We start from the raw sequence: 21,265 nt of genomic DNA, 5'->3' as shown, positions 1-21,265 counted from the left end.
TAAAATTCAGTAAAATGCAAACTTTGAAGGGAATATACATAGTGGCTTTCACTAAAGAAATTTCACTGTAGTTAAGCAACACATATAACAAGTTAACCAACAGAGTTTAAGCAATTCATGTCATTTAAAGAATCTAAACCTTTGCAGAAAAGGAGGTATTAGGCAGAGGTGGTATCTCAGTCCCCCTAAAACAGACGGAACTGGGAATGAAGTTTTAACTCTGGCTCTACATTCTAAGGCCTAACCATATTTTGCTGTAGAGCAGAAAATTAACAGATCCAAATTATAGTGGAAATTTTAGCAAATGGCCTTGTTTTCCATGTGTGGGGAGAATACAACATATAAAGGATGGTGTTGATCATTGTCTCCAACTGGGAGCGGAACCCTGCCCTCCTTTCCCACCCTTTTATTCCATCTTAAAGCATCTAATCTGTTAGGGAAAAGGAAGCTGAAATGATTACAGAAGTGGCTAGAAAGTCACTATACCTGTAACTATAGAAAAGTGTTGGCCTTGTGTCCACACTGAATGGTAGAACTAACCTCTAGGTTTCTTGTTTCAGAAATAAACTGCACAAGCAATAATCAACTTTTTTGAGGGGATTCAAGGGAACCCTTTCCTTAGGGCTTTATTCTTGACCATGGTAAATTTACTAATGAAGACCTGACCAAAATGTGGGTCAACCAAATAATGGTATGTTTTAACAGTGGAAAGGGGAGGGTCCACAGCCACCACAGGGGATGATGTCTGCATGGAAGAGCAGCTGGGGGCCAGGTGACAGGAGGTCTTTGTGATATAGTCCACGAGTCTGTTGTATTGTTGCTCTGACAGTCTCTCTCGGACTCCATCCACCTGGGTTCCAAAAATAAAGATTCATTAGCTGCGAAACCCTTATGATGAGATTTCCACAACAAAATTATTCCTTTTCCTTGATGCCTTCTAGGTCATCTAATAAAGCCATTTTGTCCAAAGCACTGTTTCCTTTTCTTTTTCCTATGAGATGTGGCGATAACACTATTTCAGCAATATAACAAAAAGCTCTGCATGCGAATATTAAGAGAAACTCCTTTGAATAAGCATCTGGTGTTGCATAAAGTTCCCATGTTTGAAGTTGACGATTTGATAACATTTTACCCAGTAAGTATTAAAACATCTGTCATTGCTCTTTAACAAGCAGCCCGGGAACAAAGAAGAAAAATGTCTTCCCTGTGCTTTAAATTTAATCAACATTAAACTCAGCATCCCGAAATAAAAGCTCTGCTAACTTGGCTCCTCGAACCTCTTAAGATGAAACCTCTTCAATTTGACAGAAAGTGGGGAAGAGCACCTCGTTCAAACCAGTGGCTCTGGGCAGAGCATTAAAAAAACAAATACCTTTTGAACTGTAACATTTTCTGCTTTTATAAATACTACGATTTAAAGCCAGAGAAAACAGAAAAGCTGGGCAGAGGAAGGGGAAATTTTTATGGAAAAAAGGGAGGATGCAAAGTACATTTATGGTTTATAAAAGTCTGGCTCATCTTCAGTGGAACTGAGTAGCAGAACTGAGATATACCGAGTTCTTATGTGAGATATTCTGAGAAAGTGCCCATCAAAGGCAGTTGGAGCTGTAAATTCTTCCCATCCTCAAGTCCTGCAGCTATCTAGTGTGCTGATCAAGCACTGAGGGAAGTTTGCAGTGTGAGCCACTGATCTGTGAGAATTAAGTAGCCACTGACCTTGTAGTGGTTTTTACCTACCGAATGTTGGCAAGACACACTGGAAGAATTATAAACAGTTTAACGAGGGCTTTTTCATCCTCCAAGTAGTGGTAAAGATTTTTATATTTCTGTAGGACCCGGAAACAATGCAGTTGAAAGCATCTTAAAAGCTGCAGAAAGCCAGTGAGATGGCAGAGAGTCAAGGAGCCTGCCAGAAGAATAAGCAGGACAACCTAGAGTTTGTCTTATATTTTCATGCTTGAGAAAGAAAATAAAGGCCCCCACAGATTCACTGACAGATGAAAGCTGTGCACCACTAGGCAAAAGCCAGAGCTCTGATGATATCATTTGATGGGGCCAGAATTCAGCTGGAAAGCTTTGAATACACAAAAAATCTTAATTGCTCCTCCTGAACAGCAGCACAGGAAAACCCGTGTTGTGAAAGGAACCTGGCCAAGGAATAAATTGACCTTCTGACTCATTTTGAGCCTCTCATAAGGGATTTCAATAATGTGCCAGGCATATTAAGCAATTATTACCCCTAAAAATGGCTGTATTTAACCAAGAAAAGCAAATGCTGATTTTAAAAAATCTGAATCCTGCCATATTTGAATATACTGAATGATGTCATCTACAAATTAATTCCTTCCAAAATTCAAAGGAGCTATGTTTCCTAGCCTCCAAGGCAAAAGCAATAAACCAGAAAAGCTGTTTTATGTGAAGAGCTTGAAACACTGCTCTTGATTTTCACTGGAAGGCAGCAGGTATGCTTCCTAACCAAGCTCTGTACCTGCATTATAATGAGAGGCACTGACAGCAGAGGGGCGAATAAGGAAAACTGTCAGAGTAGCGCCCGAAGCCCCTTTCCACCCCTGTGCAAACACATTGGTTTATAGCCCTTTTAATAAAGGACTCATTAAAGTACTCTGCAGTTGGGTTTTCTTTGGGGTGAGTGGGGGAGGTTAGGGTATGGGCACAGGATTAAGGGGGGATTCCTGTATCTTAGGAGTTGAGGTGGGGAGGTAAGGTGGAATAGATGAGAGCAGAATGTGGAGACAGGTGCGTTGGATATCTACCCTCTGCCCACCTCCAGGTACTGCTTGTGTGAGCTCCGCTTCTCTAATGGCTGTTCTGCAGCACTTCTGGTCTCATTTTTTTCCTGTCTTTGTTTTAGCTATCCTTGATCCCAACCCTTTTTTATTCCTAGACACAGGGAAAATCAGTATTGAGCATAGTGTCCAAGAGCTCCAGAGCTCCATCCACCCCTAACTCAGTGATTCCATGGTCTCAGCCTTGGCACCTGTTAAAGGTGCTGACTCCTGCTATCATCTCCACAACCCCTGGGGGAACAGGTCTCTTCCTCTCCAGCTATATGAATCCTCTCAATACCCTTCTCAAACAGAAATGCAAAAGAGAAGGATCACATTTGAAGACAGTTTAATGGCAAAAGATGAATCTTCAGGCTCAATTGTTTAAGATCTTAAGCTTTTCCAGCTAAGGAAAAAAGAAGGTCACAGATATTCTTAGGGTCTTGGAGGTTTCTCGTTAAGGACTAAGAACTTGAAGATAATGATACTATCCTCTGCCAAATCCTGTAGCCAGATCACTGCTGCTTTATTGTCAACTGGATCAGAAGATTCTTGGCAGATGTAATAAAGTCAGCCTGGACATCTGACCTCTGTTTATTCCCAGAAAGTCATCAACTCAAAGCAGCAGTATAGTCCTGGTGCCAAGCCCCAGCGTAAAGCCTGACTGATTATGATCCAAGAAACTAGAGAAATCTTAAAGAGTTGTTGTGGTTGGCTGCTTTCCATCTTCTCAGATAATTTTTACCCAAACAGTGGTGTGAGGGAGGCAGGCTCCCATATCAGGAAGAAAATAATGAAAAAAGGGATCAGGTAAGGCTTGCTGTCTTTTGCTGAAGCCACTCAGACCCCAGTGAGGACCAGTAAGCTACAGCTTGCCACTGATCACGCCATATTGATATATGGAAAAAGACTAGTTTCTTGGGTCAACAATCAGGGCCTGTGGATGAGGCCATCTCCTGGGAGGTAGAGGTGGAGAGCAGTTTTCCAGTGGGTGCACCTGCGTACCCTGAGCTAGACTGCAGGAGGCTGCAGCCACTGGTTGGGGCTCACCTCCGAACCCTGACGCTAAGGATGTCCCATCTGGGCATCCATTCCATATTACCTAAGTGTGCCAGGCCCCATCAACCTGTGTGTTTCAGGAGCTGTGGGGCCAGGAAGCTGCCCCAAGAATCGAAGCACTGTCCCCAACCCTGTGTTACTTATGGGACAGGAAATTGTCCTATCTTGTTCTGGAGAATTAAAAGCAGTGGGCAGAAATGAGATCTATTTATAAAATAAATCTCTGGGGTTGGATGCTGGACAGGGAGCAAGGGAGGACCCTCGTGTTGCATCAGCTCGTGGAGGTCTCTGCCCTCATCTTGCCCCCCGCCCCCGCCCCGCTTTTGCAGCTGTTCCTCCTGCACCCACAGGCCTGTTGGAGATGTGCCTGGGTGGTGTGCAGCCCAGGGGCTTCCTCTGTGGGTAGCTGCCAGAATTGCTGTGTGCTTCTCACCCTTCCTAGGCCACCCCACTCATTTTGGAGCTCCAGCATACTGCTCTGTCCTTCCCTGTCCTGGGGCACTCCAGCCCTCTGACCACAGAGCAGGATCAGCCCTGTTCTATTCACTTGGTGGATTTGCCTCAGGTCTCCTGTGAAGGGCTCACACGCACACTTGAGTGGGGTCTCCCAGCATACCCCGTTCCCCACCACCTTCACTGTCTGTCCTGTCTCACACTCTCCAGGTCTGCAGCAGCCACCCTGAGACACACAAATGCCTGGGTACCAGTGATCAGCCTGTCTCTCCACCTCCCTGGCAGGGAGCCCAGCCCCCATTTTCTGAAACGTACCTCCACATCACAGGCCACTCTCGGCTGCTTGAGCTGCACGGTGAGCAGGTTGCTCTGCTTACTGTCCTGTGTGCAGTCAATCTCTGTGACAGGGAAGGCCTGTTGCTGCGTGTCCTCACTGACGCTCACCACGAAGAGTACTTCTGAGGTCAGCAGCAGGCACCCTTCATGCTCCTGGCCTGAACCCCTCACCAGAACCACATCCAGGGCCATGTGGACTTCTGGTCTCCCCAGAGACTGGAGCATTTTCCTGTTAAAAGAAAGCAAGTGAGGCCCAGAGAGAGCTTGGAAAAGGCAGTCACTTGTCAATGTTCACTGTTTACCAAAGATTTGGGACAACCCTACACAAATCTCCCCAAGGGCAAAGGGCTTTTGCCAATCTGATTATTCACTTTAGCTAGAAATGTTAATTGTCAGTTTAATTCTCAAACTGACTTGGTCAACAGAACCTGGCTTCTGGGAACAAAGATTTCCTGTGGCTCTGTTGTGCTTCTTCTCTTCCCATTAGAAGTGATACCTCCTAATTAAGAGTGCTGGTTCCGCAGGGAATCTGGAGCCCTCTCACAGGCCCTGGCTTTTCTGCCAATGTGTCCTCTCCCTGAGTGGTCAGGGTGGAACAGAGTTCTGTAATCAGCCCAAATCTGGGAATAGCAGCTTTCCCCCAGTCCTCCAGGATGCCCTGCTACTGCCCAAGATGCCAGTGCCAAGAACAGCTGTTCCTCTTGTGCTCCCCTGGAAGCATGGCCCCTTAGCTTGGGAGCAAACTAGGAGCTATTAACATACAATGTGGATGTAAAGTTGAGCAAGTGTTTCAGTAACTTTACCAGACATATTTGACATGGCTGTTTGGAGCCTGGTCAGCATGTAGATCACTTGGCTGATAGCGCTGTTTGGGAAGCTGAGAAAGTCCAGCTCCATGTAAAATACCTGTGGGGAGAGCAGCAATGGAGTTTACTGGCTGTTTTCTGGGAACCACTTCCATACTGCAGTGATGTCATCTGCTTAGAACTATCCATAAAATGTTACAGATCTAAAATGATGTCACATCTAGAGAAGCAAGTGTATAGATAACCATTACAATGCTCTTAACCCTGGCAATCTTACATTAGCTGCAAACTATGATTGTGCTCTAGTCCAAGCAGGACTAGCACTTAGGGGAAGAGTAACACTCCTGAGAGCAGCGCGTCATGAGCAATAGCGGACACGTCATTTACAATTTGTGTTAAAAAAGTCAAGATTTCTAGTTGAGTTCCTTACTTATTATAATACTCCTGTATCTGTGCTGTGGCTGGTCAAATAAAAACACAACACACACATAGATACATATGAAGGCACATGGTTTGCCTAGATACAGTATTTAAATGCTAAGTGACTTAATCCAGCTGTTAAACACGATTCCATATACATTTATGAGTGCTCTTGGGGCCTCGGGTTTATTACATGCTCTCCCTGGTGCCAGCTCCAAATGAGGGCACCCAGCGGCAGCCACACAGGCTTCCAAAGAGGCTCTCCAGAACCAAAGATGGTACAGCATGTGTGCTTTCTGAAGGCTTGTAAATATTTATAAACGAGGCATAGTCATTAGACTAAGAGTTAGTGGTTTGTAAAACCTTCAGTGTGGTAATAAAATTTTTACAAGAGTGATGGAAACCAAAGAGGCCATGTGAAGCCTGCTCTGAGATGCTCTTACATAAGGCTGAGCCCTGGGAAACACGGGAAGGGACGATGGCATTTTCGAAACCAAAAGAATTTATGAAGTACAAGTTGACCTTACTTCACAGGAGTCTGTAGCAAAGGAATAAGTTTTTAAAAAAATTTAACATAGAAGTCCTAAGCATTTGGTAAGGGAGAGTTTCACCTTTTCTACTTTCAAGGTGCAGCGATTCTTATAGTCGGCTTTCCTGTGAGGAGCGAGCGTGTTGCTCACAGGAGAGAGAGAAGTGTTGGGGGAGAGGGAGGGATGGAGCAAAGAGGGGCGCTGCTCGTGCCTGTGTGGTCTCGGGGCTCTCGGGCTGCTCGCCATGGGCCTGCCTCCCACTGTCTCCCTTTTAGATACCAGTTTTATGTCCTGATCTGGCTGCCTCTAGTCAGCCCTCCTGAGGGGAAGGCCGTGGTGGTGAAGTGAAACCCACGGGGCGCAGGGCCAGAGGCAGGCTGGTGCAGTCTGACCTTCATGTGGTCTGAGATGCTAGCTGGACCGGCCTGCTTCACCAACAAAATGGTGACAGCAATTTTAGGTAAAAAAGGAGTGATTCCAGTCACACGTTTACTAAAAGTTACTTTAAGGTGCTCTGCTGAGAGAGCAGAAAATAAGCACAGGAAGAGCGGCGTGTGAGGGAGAGGCCCTGCGTGGCCCTACCCAAGTACGAGCAGCGTCCCAGGCCCCAGGCCCTCGCCTGTCCGCCTGGGGAAAGGGTGTTCCCTGCAGTCCAGTTCCGCGGGCCAGGGGCTTGGCCTGGCTGGAAGCTGCAGGATGGTTTCTGCAGGCGACAGAGCCACCCCACCCGAAGACCTGCACGGCCCCTCTCAGCCGCCATACCCAGCACGGGCTCTCAGACGATTTTTCCTGCCTCTTTCCTTCCAAATTCCTCATGGGGGAGAAAGTCACCATTGTTTTCTTTGTTGCAGTGTATTCTCCAAATTGCTCTTAACCCCTAACTGCTAACTTTTCATTAGAGTCCTTTTAATTAAGCATACTGTAAAACAGATTCTGTGACACAGAATCACAGAATTTCCTCTGAAATTGCTATTGGAAATTACCAACTGACGTTCTGGGTCTACAATTTCATTTTTGTTTTTAGTAGTGTAGTTCTACTTTGTATGAGTAAGCACAGGGAGGCAAGAAAGGTCGCTGCTATTGTCTGCTGTACTTTTCTCTCTTCTCCCATGTGGAAGGACAGAGGACCTCAAGAACCTGGTGTCAGCATGCAAACCAATCAGTAAAGTCCCAGCAGCCTGTTCTCTGCCTCTTACCGTAGCCGGTCTGTGACACGAGCTCAGCAGCTCCTCCAATGGGCTTTGTGAACACCCCCATGATTCCTTTCCCCACACCCGAGATAACACCCTTGGCCTTGTGTCCGGCTGAAGCCTGAGCCTCGGATGTTTTCTGGAAGTTCTGCATTGGCTGATCGACTATACCAGCAATTGCACCTGAAATAACAAAGCCCTCAGTGAGTACAGAGGCTTAAAATCCTCAGCAAACGAAAACCTCAGTCAGGCATGCGGTTTTTATTTGGATTGAAAATGAATCCCTGCCCTCATTATGAAGTTCTTTACATTTATTTACCAATTATTTAAGTACATTTTGGGCTGTTTACGTTAGACATTTTTTATCTTTATTGAAACGCAATGTTCAGACTGGGATTGGTCCACACAGTCAGGATCAACCATATCAGACTATTTCCAAGTGCTATCCCTGTGTGTTTCCCCAGAAATAAGATGACACAGTTTAAGAAGAAAGAGCTAACAATTCATTCCTCAGGCGGCCAGAAAGCCTGCAGTCTAGTAAAGTTCCACTCAATCAAGGGGGGAGGGGTAGAGCCAGCCTCTTTCTGTGCCTCCACTTCTAATAAAAATGACTATCAATAATCCAATATCATCATCAATTATTATGATTTAATGATTATTTAATAAAAGTAACCATTGATATGGTAATTATCTCTTTTATCGATAACCTGTCTTGAGTGCTTAATAGGTACTGGGGAATATGCAAAGAGTTTCACCTATATGAGATCATTTAAACCTAATAATTCTATGAATCAGGCATGGTTTATATCATTTTCCAGAAGAGAACACTGTGGCACAGAGAGGTTAAGGAGTTTTCCCAAGGTCGCACAGCTGTTAAACAGTTAGGCCTGGATTTGACTCCAAGAAGTGTGAGTTACAGCCTACTCTTAACCACCAAATTTTTCACTTATCCTGTTTATGAAACAGGCTCTTCTCCTCTCTGCCAATCTTGGAAAAACTTCCTTCTCTCTCACTTCAACTGAGGTTTGGCTACTTACTCTCCACTTTAGAATAGCTACCAAAACTCTGCTTCACTAATGTACTCCAACAGCTTCACAAGGGCCACCATTGCCTTGACTGAGCTTGAAGGCTGGTGCAAATGAAAGACATTCCTCGGCCACTCCTCTGGATGTGTCCTCCCTGCTCCTCTTGCTCCGTGGGAACAGTGGTGAGTCTAAGAAAGGCCCTAGGACTCCTGCCGTTTTTCGGGATGGGAGGCGGGCTCCCTAACTCAGAAGTACACATTCCTTACAGTTCTTGACAGAATCCCCTGCTTTCAGCTCAAGCCGGGTAGGGCTGATGAAAACACACGCACCCTGGTAGAAATTTTAGGTATGTCAAATCCTATCAGTCCAAATGTCACCATCCTGAATCTCTCCTGTAAACAGAGATTTCCAGGTCTCAGTTAATGATGTGCTAATTTCAAGTCATGTTCCATTGAACAAAAACTAATAAAACAAAAGGCTGGTTTCTCTAGGTCAAAGGTTAAGGATCCCAATGTTCACGGGCTCCAGTCCTTTAGGTCTTGACAGGGTTGTTTACAATTCTGCATTGACAGACTTAACTGAATTAACTGAAGTGATAGGTCTGTTTTCCACCCTAGATTAATGCCATCCTAACCCTCTAAAGACATGTCAGGGGTGATGAGAGGTAGTTGCTCCTGGTTGGCACAGGCCACCCTGGCTCTCATGGTTAACTGTCCCTAACTTTGTCAGTGGCTGATGAATCAGATGCTCCGCTCTCCACCTATATGATCAAAGGTCAGTGGCCACACAAGGTGGGGGGGGGTGGCGTCCACCAGCAGTGTGATGGAGAGGCAGGGACTTCGGGTCTTCTCCTTAAATCATTTCATGGCAGGTAAAGCGAATAGCATCAGATTAAAGAATGCGGCTTTCATCATTTCATTATCTGATTTCTCTGAAAGGTCTTGCTTAAGAATACAAAAGTGGGTAAATGATTACAAAAACACCGATAGATTAAATTATTGCCAATATTTCTGGTAGAAATGTCTTCTCAAGTGTATCTTTCACTAGGACTCTTAAAATTGGATTGGGGGATGGCCAGGCATGGTGGTGCACACCTGTAATTCCAGTGGCTCAGGGGCTTGAGGCAGGAGGATCATAGGCTCAAAGCCAGTCTCCGCAACTTAGCAAGGCCCTGTCTCAAAATAAAAAAATAAAAAGGGTTGGGGATGTGGCTCAATGGTTAAGTGTCCTTGGGTTTAATCCTTGGTACGAAAATAAATAAGTAAGTAAATATATTGGGTTGAAGGCAGGTGGTCACCTCATTTACGGTCTTCTCCTGTTTCCCTTTCCTGTGCTGGCCCTAACCTGTACAAGGAACATGGAGCCCTAACCAGCTGTGTCATCCACGGAACAGGGCACAAACAGGTATGGTGGCAAAATTCCCCTTTGATCTTCTGCTTGCCCCACTCGGCGGCCACAGTGAAGGCCCCAGTTGCTGTGGCTTTGATGGATAGGCTGTTGGACAGCCAGAAAAGCCAAAAGCCTGAGCCCCATGCCTGGGTCAGTGCCTACAAGTTGGAAGAGTCATCAGATTGCATGCCCCCAGCTCAGCACCAGACCTCGAAGGGGGAAAGCCACCCATCACACACCGGCACCTCACTGGTCACCAGATGCTACTGTCTCTCACTGTGTGCTGATGAGCTGGGGAATAGAGAGCTGGGGAGACTAGCAGCCGTCCAGGCCTCTGCGAGCCGCCTGGAGGGAGGCCCTCTTATGGCTCGGGCCCTCTTATTAAGCTAGTCCAGCTGACTCCTGAGACTGGTGAGTTATTTACTGTCATGTACTTAAACTCTAAAGCTTTAAGTAATGGAAAGGGATCTCAAGACTTGTCTGCTGGCAGCAGGCCCAGGGGCGGGGGCCACATGGAGAGGGCTGTGACGTGATGCAGGGGCGCGGAGGGAAGAGGCTCCTAGGAGGGCACCAGGGACCCTGTGAGTAGGCTGGGCTGTGGGGTGGGGTGGGCTTCCTGGGCACCTTGGCTGTAGGAGGGCTTTCCTTGAGACCAAGGGAACTATGAGCCCCTCCTTCACCTCCCCTGTGACTGTTTCCAGTACCAGGCAAGATGCGCCCTCACTGATCTATTTTGGTGCCAGCCTTATCACACAGTGTATCTTATTTTGGGCACTTTTTTGTCACAATAGCAGAGGTACAGACCTAAGCTGGGACACCACTCCATCCACAACTCATCATTCCAGACACAGGTGACCCAGAGCATGGAAAACATTCCAGCTCCGGGGCAGTAGTTGTGTTAGAAGAGAGGCAAACTTTGGTCTGTCACCCTGAAATTCCCAGCTGTCAGTCTGACTGCTGATGAGAGATTCTGGTGGCTGCACATAGATCCTTGCTCACTTGGAGGGAAACTCTGGCTCCACCTGGGAGAGGCCAGATTGGGATTCTGAGAGGAGCCCCCAAGAGTGCAGGAGGTGGAGGGGTGCGGCTGTGGGGATCCAGCCCGTGATGCATCAGTCAGGCAGTGGCCTGGCCTGGCCTTTGGTGTTTGGAGAAGAAACAGGTCTGGGAAGGAACATGGAGTGGAGAGAAGACATGGAGTTGCCCAGCCTTCCATGGTGTAGGCTCCAGGGCACAGGGTCAAGTGTGTGTATTTGGGGAAACAGATTTGGTAAGTGTGGGCAAGGCTGATACCAATTCTACAGGCTGAACAGAGTTCTCTCAAAAGTCACTGCTTTTGGAAATACTGTTGTGGAGTGCATCCAAAAGCCCTGGTGACCTCTCTTGGCCAGTTGGAAGACCCTGCCTCACTGACAGGCCAGTGTTGGCAGGTCCCCAGAAGGCAGAGCAGAGACAAGAAGTCCCCAAATCCAGATTCACTAGGGGGAAAGGTGTTTCTCCTACCCTGGAACTTTTGACTGCTAAGTCTCCCTACATCCTGTTTTCAGGCCCAGAGCCCTCCAGGGTAGAAGGCTCCCAGGTTCTGGTTCTTGCTGGAGGTTTGATCTGGGCAGTCACCTGACTTCCTTCATGCCTTAGGCTGTGAAGATCAAGTAAGGCGGCACATGTGAAAGTGCTGTTAACCCTAAAATGTTAAGTATTTTTTTTTATTAACTGGGTCTTTAAAATTTCTGTCTTACAAAGTAAGAAACTAAGCAACTAGAATTTTAATTTCCCTATCAGAGGTTTCAAACTACTATATCACAAGAGCCCTAACTTCAATTAGACATTGAATTGTATCTAGCAATTTTAAACACCATTTCTGGGGATGAATGAAATGGTGACAAATCTGTACTTCTCACATAGGAGGCCTGGTTGCTCCTGCTCCTCTTCTTTCCTTCTTGCTCACCCTGGTGGTTCTAAGACCAGGCATTTTGAGATGAGCCAGAGGTTCTGAGAGACACAGACAGAACTCTTTGAGGAGGAAAGAAAGTTGCTTTGGCCAAGCTAGAGACACCCATTATGAACTCTGAGGAGCCCAGAGATGGTTGTCGGATGTGTGCTAGGCGGGACCAGAGCTCCCAGGGGTCAGGGCAGGCCAGTGTTGGCAGGCGTGGGGAGTTTATGTCAGCTCCAGAACTCACAGGTTTCTACAAATTATCAGAAATGAAGAAAGACTGCATGAGCTCACGGTCACTTCCACAGACAGCATGGATGAAGATGCACGAGACGCATGCAAAAGACCACAGCAAAGATCAGGGCTCTGTGACTTCCACCCTGTCCGTGAAAGCCAGGTCCAAAGGTGACCTCAGCAGGACAGGGTCAGGGCTCCTCAACGAGCTGATCTCTATACCAGACACGTTTTTAGACAGTGACTGGGGCTTCACTGGGTGTGAAGGGAGTAGAATCCACAGGCTAGAATTCAATCAGGATCAGGATGGAGATGGCCATGCACTGGCCAAATCAGGCCTCTTCTTCCTGATCACCTGAAAGTTCTAGGAATGGCTTGACTGGGGGCAGGGAGCTCTTATATCCAGAGTAGAGGGCACTGAAGACTAAAATTCTTAGCATAAAAGGGTCCCAAAGTCCCCAATGATGACCTTGATGCGCCAGGATAACATCATTGTTGATTCCTCTGGTTATAGCAACTTAATCCATTGGACTACAGGAAAGCAAAGAATGCTCCTGCCATTACTCCAAATGTCTCTTTGCTGGGACACTCTTTGAAACCAGGCAACTATTATATTACCTTTGCTACCATAATACAATAAATACTGACAGGTGCTATCTGTTCAACATGGGCTTTGTGCCTGCTGTTACTTCCAGTAGTGGTATTACCAGTCTCAGTTTATAAAGCAGAAACCAGGATGAGAGAAGTTAAGAACTTATCTGAAGTCATGAAGAAAGGACTGGAACACTGTAGACTGGGGCTCAGGGTCCTAAGGGATGTGGTCCACACTTACCATACCAAGTTCCCTAAGGGAAACACATGGTCTTTGGGTTGCTGAGTCAAGCAAGAAGATCGTCCTTTACCCAGCATGTCCACCACAGGTCACTAGCTTCCCCTGTTGCCATGCATTATCAAGTGACAGTGCCCCACACCATGGACTGTTATTACTTAAACAATTTCTAGTGACTTAACCTGTACTTGTAACTTTTTACTACTTCCTCCCTCAGCCTGGGCTGGCTGCACACAGCTGGGGGGCTGCATAGGGAACTGAAGACCAGGGGGAGGACGGAGCCTTTCAAGCCCATCTTTTCCACCCTGTGCTCTGCACTGCCTTGGTCACTTTGATCTCTGAGAGCCCACACTCCCTCAGACACGTGGGTGGCAGGTTGCCAAGCTGTACAGTTTTAAATTCCTTTTGTAAGCAAATAAACAAAAAATACCCTTGAAAATCCTGCACTGCAAACCTTCAGCTCTGAAGCTTCCTTTTTATAGATTTTCCAAAGCAACTTATTTTTAAACATTTGAAATGTTTGAAACATCCATAGCAATCTTCACCTCTAGCTATACCATCTGACTGCTTCACAAACAATCATGCTCTGAGTCGGGCAGATCTCAAAAATAAGTAAATGAATAAATAAATAAGAGGAAAAGCAGGCTCCTCGCTGAAGTTCACATGACACGTGTGCACTGCGCAAGCGCTGCTCAAACAAAAGTAGGCGCCCGCGGGGCTTGCAATAGGGGCCAGTGAGTGCTTCGGAAGGGGTGTCTGTTACTCTAAAGTGCAAAGGGTGATGCGTTGCCTGTAGTGTGGACGCCATGTGCTCAGGGCAGTCCCACGCAATCACTCTTCGCTTTGGAGTACCACACTCAGGCCCAAGTTATGTTTCCTACCAGAGGCAAATGAAGGCAGAGCACAGGGGTTTGGGTGGGCCAATGTCCCTGCCAGGCAGGTCCTGGGAAGGCCTGTCTTGACCACATGATGGCTCTGAAAACGGGGTCTGTACCCACGGTGGGCACCAGGACGAGTGCTGGTCCTTCTGAGCCTCAGTTTTGCCTACAGAAAGGAGGTGAACGTCACAGCATCCCCAGGGAGAAGGCAGAGCTGCCAACCCTGCAAGAGCCACCCTGGATGCGAGTGGCCCAGCCCTTACCGAGCAGGCTGATGCCCAGCCGGGACAGGCCCTGTCGCAGCCCCTCGCCCAGGCTCTCGGGCAGCTGCCGCCGCCATTCCTCCTGCCTGTTGTAGTGCTCCTCATCCAGCGAGAGCCGGTCCATGTTCCGGGCCAGGCTGGTGGCCAAGTTGGTGATGGATGTGAGGGTACCTGAGGGCACAAGAGCACAGGGTTGTCCTCTTTGTCACGTGCATACTGGACCCTAGAGCAGAGGCCCTGGAGGTCTGCCGGGGGAGTGGGAAGGGGCGGAGGCAGCATTTGTGTCCTTCCTGGACATGCCCGCTGGGGAGTGGCACTGCTTCCCAGTGAAGCAGTGATGCTTGGCCACGTGAAGCATGAGTTTTAAAAAAATGAACTGCCCAGGAGGGTGACAGCACTCTTCAAGAGGGGTAAGAAAGGCCTAGAGTTTCACGTCCTTCATAGCACTTGATTGCCAAGACTTGGCGAAGAAGTTCTGAAGTCCCGGATGAAGCCCCGTTCTGAGGCTAAAATTCTCCCGCTCTGATTTTAAAGTTTAAGGTTAAGGTTATGTTGCTGTATTTTAGACAGATTGTAAAGAAATACTTTCCCTTTAGGGATGAAATTTACCTCCTCTTCATTACTTCAGTCTTAATATGGCAAACACTACACTTTATCATTTGACACTCTGATTAAATAATCACTGTGCCACAGAGAACACACGCAATTTTAATATTCCAAATGTTAACAAAAAACAAGTGAGGACAGTGAAGGGGGCGTAGCCACAGCCACTCTGGTTGTCCTAAGAACGGTGACTTCAGCCTCTTGCTCCAAACAGTCCTAACCCCTCTAGCAAGTCTGCATGTCTTTCAACCAACAAAACTGGAGGACAGACATCTAGTCTGGAAAAGACATGGCAGATGTCATTTTTGCAGCTGCATCTTTACTAGTGATCTGAAAAGAAACACAAACACACCAACAAACCAAACAGACTCTGCAGGAGAACAAGTGTAAAGGACATTTAGTGAGTAAGCCTGCTGAAATCATTGCTGAGGTTCAGTGCAGAAGGTGTAGGTTGTCATATTTTACAATAAGAACAACAGGATGGCAGTGTCAGGAGGAGCCCCCTGCCCCAGCCCCCTGACTCATCTGGTGAGGGCAGCTCTATTCCCAGGCCTCCCAAAGCTCCTGGGCTGGGAAGTGGTCCTTTTCACTGTCAAATGAACTTGTTTTTTTTGTTCTTGCTGTTTTCTTACCCACTACCTTGGGCCTCCGCCCTACCCAATGGATCTTGGATTCTCATATTTCAAGTTCAAGTCTTCTTTTGAGGTCTTCTAGAGACTTCCACAACCTGCCCACTCATGACAGAGTTGTGGCACTGTCTACAGTAAAATGCCTTTTATGGGGAACAAGGCCTTTGCCCTGTTTTCTCTGCCTCCTGCTGAGAAGAAAAGGGGCCTCAGATGGCTCTTGTTAGTTCCCGAGTCCCTGCCAACCTGACCAAAATATCATCAAGGAAACTCAGGGATGAAACGAAAACATTCTCCTCCTTATGGGAAGCAGTGTGGCCTGTGTGCCCGGGGATCAACTAGGGCCACAAGATGGCACTGTGTATGTATCATGTTGGAGAAAAGTTGGCTGCTTCGCCTCCGAATCTGCTTCCATGTCAAAATGCATCCATAACCTCAAGAAAGTTATGACAACTGTATCTACATTTTAAAAAAACACAATGAGGCAACACAGTGTGGGATCTCTGATGTCTGGCAGAAATCCTGAACACCTTTAATATTTCTGCATTTATCACACGGAATAACAGTTGAGCCGATCCTTATTTTCCCAATGGGAGGTTTAAGATTCTGACGTTCTGAAACATTTTCACACACTACAGGCAGGCAGTGATCTGTTTAAAACCTAAGACAATATACATGAGCATTGTTACAAACCCAACACTTCACTGCAAGCTAACACACCGAACAAGCTAGAGGCCATGTGAGCACACTTACAACTTCAACATGGTCTTTACAAATAAAAGGCAGGATGAGGAAGGAATGAGATAAAGCATGATCACAAGGAGCCGATAGCTACCTTTGGAAATGTGCTTCACGAATGATGTTGTCCCTCGGGAAACTCCACTCACGAAGGCTCCTGGGCCTCGGGTCAGCCCCTCATAAGGAAGTCTGAAGAAGTCGGAGATGCCATTCCCTACGCTCCTCACCAAGCTTGCCGGGCTGCCGAGGATCTCCAGAGACCCCACCACCCAGCCTGCAACGGACCAAAGGAAGCCGTTATTGAAACCTGACTACCGCACTTCAACATTTGTGAAAAAGTGGCCCATTTTCCCTGCAATTCATTTTTCACACTAGAATTGAGAATGTAATAAGCATCTTTGGAGCAAAATATGGGAAATAACTCATTCACTGTGAATTCATAAATGGTGAACTTTCATACTTTATAAATCAAAGTGATCCTCTGGCAGCCTCACAAATGGCTTTAATATGACTTCCTTGCCTGAGCCTCCTGGACTCCCGTAAAAGGGATTCATGTGCAGGGGATCACTCCAGCCAGCCCACGGTGTTGCAGGTGCTCCCAGGCGGGGAAGTTCCTCCTGAACCTGCACAGGGCAGGGAGAGAGGCCAGATGCTAAATGGGGTGCTGTAAAGGGGACACAAACTTCTGACAAGGATGGAGGAGTTATTTTTAATCTTTCCCAATCCTACCAAGTTGAGTGCTTCCCTTTGGAGCAGGGTTAGAGCCAGACAAATGTCTCCCCTTCCACCCCAGCTTTGGTTGTGTAAACATCAGTGACAGGGACATACTGATTAGGTTAGCAAGAGGGGAGTGTTCCCTGTGGATGTCCCAGGGGGTAGCTTTGAATCTGGTTTCCTACTTAAGCTCAGCCTTGCCAGAAGCCGGCCTGTTTAGTGGCCTGATGGCCATAGCTGCCTCGTGGGAATGAGGCTGTGGTGCAGGTCTGGCAGAGGCTGACCTTCCCCTTCCGCCCTGGGGTGGGGATGTGGGGCTCTGAGCCAGAGAACTAAAGAGGCAGGTGTGGGCCAAGGGCCAAGGGGAGGAGGAATCTGAAAAGGCAACTTCCTCCAGCAACCCACTGCCCCGGCCCCCCCAGCCCAGTGCTGGGGCCCTTTTGTGGGAAGCTGTGGGGATAAGAGGCATGTGGGAGTATCCTCCCTCAGCCATGAGCCTTTGGAGGACAGGACTGTGACAGATCCTCAGTCAAGTAACAGGTCTGAGAGTATTTGGAAGGTGAGTGTGCAAGAGCTGGACCAGCGTCCCAAAGGATTTCCAGTCCATGCAGAGAGGGGCTTTCTTAAGTTTTGAGCCCCTCTCCGCCTTCTCTGGAACATCAGGAGGATAAAACTAGGTTTAGGTCCAAGGAAGGAGTGATTTCCAGTAGATGGAGAATACAAATGGGAGGACCTATGCAGCCGGGCATGGCTCCATTTAGTTCTCACAGCATCTGTGTGAGAGTATCATTATCTCCCTTGATTCAATTAGGTTAACCAATAACTGAGCTGTTGCTTGGCATCAGGGGCTACACTAAGCACAAGAGGCAGAGACAAATTCAACATGGTGTCCTCTGTCTCCATGGTCTCACTGTTAGGTAGGAAAAGGAGGACCCTGGAGCTCAAAAATTAAGTCAACTGCCCACAATCTCCTGATTAGATATGGGGGTTGTGCTTCTAATCCAGGTTACCTGATTCCAAAGCCTATCCATGAGCCCAGGCAGCAAAAAGGCAGGATGTGGGAGGTTGTGAAATAGTATTCCTGGGAAGGCCCTCTCTAGGGGTGAAGAAATAGATTTCCTAATGCCTGCAAGGGTTGTAAAGGTCCACATGAAGGCAGGTCTAGAGACATCCTTAATTCCCAATCTCTCCAAGACTTGATATTTGAAGAAGAAGAAAAGCAGCTTTGACCAAATATATGCCTCCCATGACAAGGTTCCTCAAGTACCTTTAGGGACACATAAGCAGAAGGCTCCAGCCTGGCCACTAAGGCACCTGCCCACCTAATGGGGCCCTTTCCTGCTCTTTTCAGTCACATGAAGGGTGTGGTTAGGATTTCTGGGTTATGACCTTGGAAGCCTGAAGTCACTGCCCGGTGGAAGGCTATTTGTGGACCAGAGGTATATCTCAGTAGTATCTGCTTCTGGCCAGAAAAGGGTAGAAAGTACCCAAGGACATTCCTTTAATTAATTTTCTCCAAAAGCAAATATTGTTGTTCTTTTGGTATCCACGAGGGGTTGGTTTTAATTCCCCTATATATATAAGGATGCTCAAGTCTCTTATATAAAATGGCATAACGTTCACATGTAACTTGAACACATCCTCCTATAAACTTTAAATCATTTCTAGATTACTTATAATACTTAATAAATGTGAAAGTTATGGCAATAATTGTTATACCATTTTTTTTTTTTTAACTAGGGACTGAACCCAGGGGTGCTTAACCACTGAGTCACACCCCAGCCCTTTTACATATTTTGTTTAGAGATAGGGTCTCAATGTTGCAGAGTTACTAAGTGCATTGCTAATAATCTGCTGAAGCTGGCTTTGAACTCCTGATCCTCCTGCCTCAGCCTCCCAAGTTGCTGGGATTACAGTTGTGCCTCACCAAGCCCAGTTGTTATGCCATATTTTTAAGGAAATTGCTGATAAGGAAAAACTATACACACATTCAGTACAGATGCAATTCTTTTTGGGATACTTTTGTTCTGCAGTTGGTTGAATCTGTGGATGCAGAACTTGTAGATACAGAGGGCCCAGCTTATCTTTTGCTTAGTTTTTTGGGAATTTTGTTGACAAAGAAAGTCTGGGTGGATTCCCATGAAATTGAGACTTGGAGGTAGACAGGGACCTCAGGAAATTCTCAAGCCCACATTCTTTCTTTCGAATAGGGTTAGTCACTTCATTTTGTAATCATCATTTATTTATTTTAAAAACTCTTCAAATGGCTCCACAAACTTCCCTAGAAATGAGGTCAGAGTGTTTTTGACCACTGTGGCCAGGAACCTTCTTCTCCAGCCCAGTGAATGAAAGCTGACCCAAATTAGATACAACGTGCTCCCTCCTAGGCCAGCCCTCTCCCTGCTAGTCCATTCTCTTTAAAATTTCTCTACCTAGCTTGGCAACCTCTGGCCATCTGTCCATATCCTATTCCTTGGATCACTGCTTGCATTCAGATAATCCTCATATTGACCAGAGATTTTTAGTGACAGAGTTTCCACAGGCTCTAAAAACTTGGCTCTCTGTATTAGAATTTCTTGTCTTGGTATACAGTGAGATTGGGACAGCAAGAGGATTTTAGGTGGATTACAAAAACTACAAACAGAATGTTCTTTGAAAACCTCATTAAAAACAAAACGAAGAGATCATTTTTAGCACAAAGCTGCAGGGGCCATGGTTACTTGGGGCCACAGGTGGGGGTTTCTCCTCCAGCTCATTAACAGATGGGTGCTTCCTGCACCTTGGCATCACCCAGTGACCACACAGAGCCTTACTCCTCCCCTGGCCTCAGATCAGAGCTTACTAACCTACATGTCTGCTTCTCATGTTAAAAGCAAAGTTGCCCTGAAAGGGTATGTTTCTGGAATGGTTTGTAAATATACCCATCTATTAAATTTGAAATGTTAACTGCTTATTTTTAAATGACTTCTTAGCAAGAGGAAAACATTTTCTCATTGTTGTGCAAGCTCTCAAAACAACAGGTCCTGGCAGGGCCCTCTCCCTGATCTTGTCATTTCCTTTATAAGAGTCTGGATAGGCCTGTAACTCTATGACTTGCATTGTGGGGGAAATGTAATCTTACCAACATGGCCAGTTACTGGCATCTCACCAGCGATAACACGGGCCATTTATTGCTACAATCTGAATTGTCCATGGGAATGCATTTACCAAGTACATGGTCTCAAAGAGGACAGGGCAGATGTTCTCTCCTTTGTCACTTTCATAAAGTCAGACTTCCATGTTCTTTCCTGGAGAGGACTGATGAGGCCGACCTGGGGTGGTGCTCTGCTTGAATTCCTGGGACCAAGAGGAGCCAGACTATCAAACAAACTGCTTTAGAGTGAACTTGGCTCAGGAACACAGGCTCATGCTGATTACTGTAAAGTATTCTGAGACCACATGGTTCCCAACACTCAATTCTTTGGTGCACAGTACTGCCCATATAAGATTTTGTACCATATTAAACCACCCCTTGCAAACTTTCCAGTCAGACTGAAAAGGCCCTCTCTCACTGAGAGAAACAGCAACCTCTGGCCTACAGGAGGCCACCTGCCTGGCGCCACAGGGCAATCAGGATGAGCAAGGGGCCATTCTTCCTTTTTGGAGTTGGGTCTGTGGAGAGGCTGAGACACTGATAGCTTTCTCTTTGCAAGCTGTCCTGACAGCAGTGAGGCACAGGGCAGGCAGAGGGCTCTTTGTGAATTTAGAAGCACAGAAATTTCTGAATTTCTCACCTCAAGCTATTCATGAATAGAAATGAAGAAAACTAACCATCTAGAACTGGATTTCTTTTGGTCTATGAACAAAGGGCCTGGGCTAGTTTTCCTGGTTGCATTAGTGTGTTAAGACAGGTTTTGTGCTTGCAGGTGCTAAAAAAGTGTTTGCTAAATTGAATTAAAGTCTACATCATATAACAGCTAAAATATTATAGTCACTATTGCTTAAGAGTTCATTAAGTACCAAACCAAATGTGGGTACTTCATATACTTTCATCTGGTCTTAAAAAAAAAAATCTTAACACCCACTTTATAGATGAGGATGCGAGACTTGGGGAGGTTCAATAACTTTCCCAAGACCTTAAGTCTAACAGCAGCAGAGTCTAGATCTGGATGTGGTTTTAATTGCCCTTGTGAACCACCTTTCAACTGATGGCTCAGCCACTACCCCAGAGCATGTCATTATTCTTGTCACTGACCCTTAGCTGTGTCCTCACCTGCTCTAAAGAGGGCCCCAGCAGCATAGTGCATTGCCAGGGCATGCACGAGCTGCCTTGCAGTGGTGAAGATGGGTCCTCTTTCAAACACTGAGAAGGAGAGCGGAGTGTGGGTCAGAGGCTATGTACAGCTTGAGAGATGCGTGGATGCTGACGAGCAGATTCACTGGCTGGATCACCAATCTCCGTAGCTTCACA

General features: G+C 46.6%; 1 protein-coding gene across 1 annotated transcript; it reads right to left on the bottom strand.

Moving 5' to 3' along the window:
- Positions 1-262: 262 nt before the first annotated feature.
- LOC306653352 (intermembrane lipid transfer protein VPS13B-like) lies at positions 263-21,240 on the bottom strand. Its single transcript, XM_079126347.1, has 7 exons — positions 21,068-21,240; positions 16,199-16,375; positions 14,135-14,305; positions 7,587-7,763; positions 5,438-5,540; positions 4,614-4,863; positions 263-850 (listed from the first exon to the last, which is right to left on the bottom strand). Exons 1-7 carry the CDS (start codon positions 21,099-21,101, stop codon positions 602-604), a joined length of 1,161 nt encoding a protein of 386 aa, XP_078982473.1. The 5' UTR covers positions 21,102-21,240; the 3' UTR covers positions 263-601.
- Positions 21,241-21,265: the final 25 nt, after the last annotated feature.

This window comes from Sciurus vulgaris (genome assembly GCF_902686455.1).
Source record: "Sciurus vulgaris genome assembly, chromosome: 1".
In the NCBI taxonomy this organism is placed as follows: Eukaryota; Metazoa; Chordata; class Mammalia; order Rodentia; family Sciuridae; genus Sciurus; species Sciurus vulgaris.
This window is presented reverse-complemented; position numbering and strand designations above follow the sequence as displayed.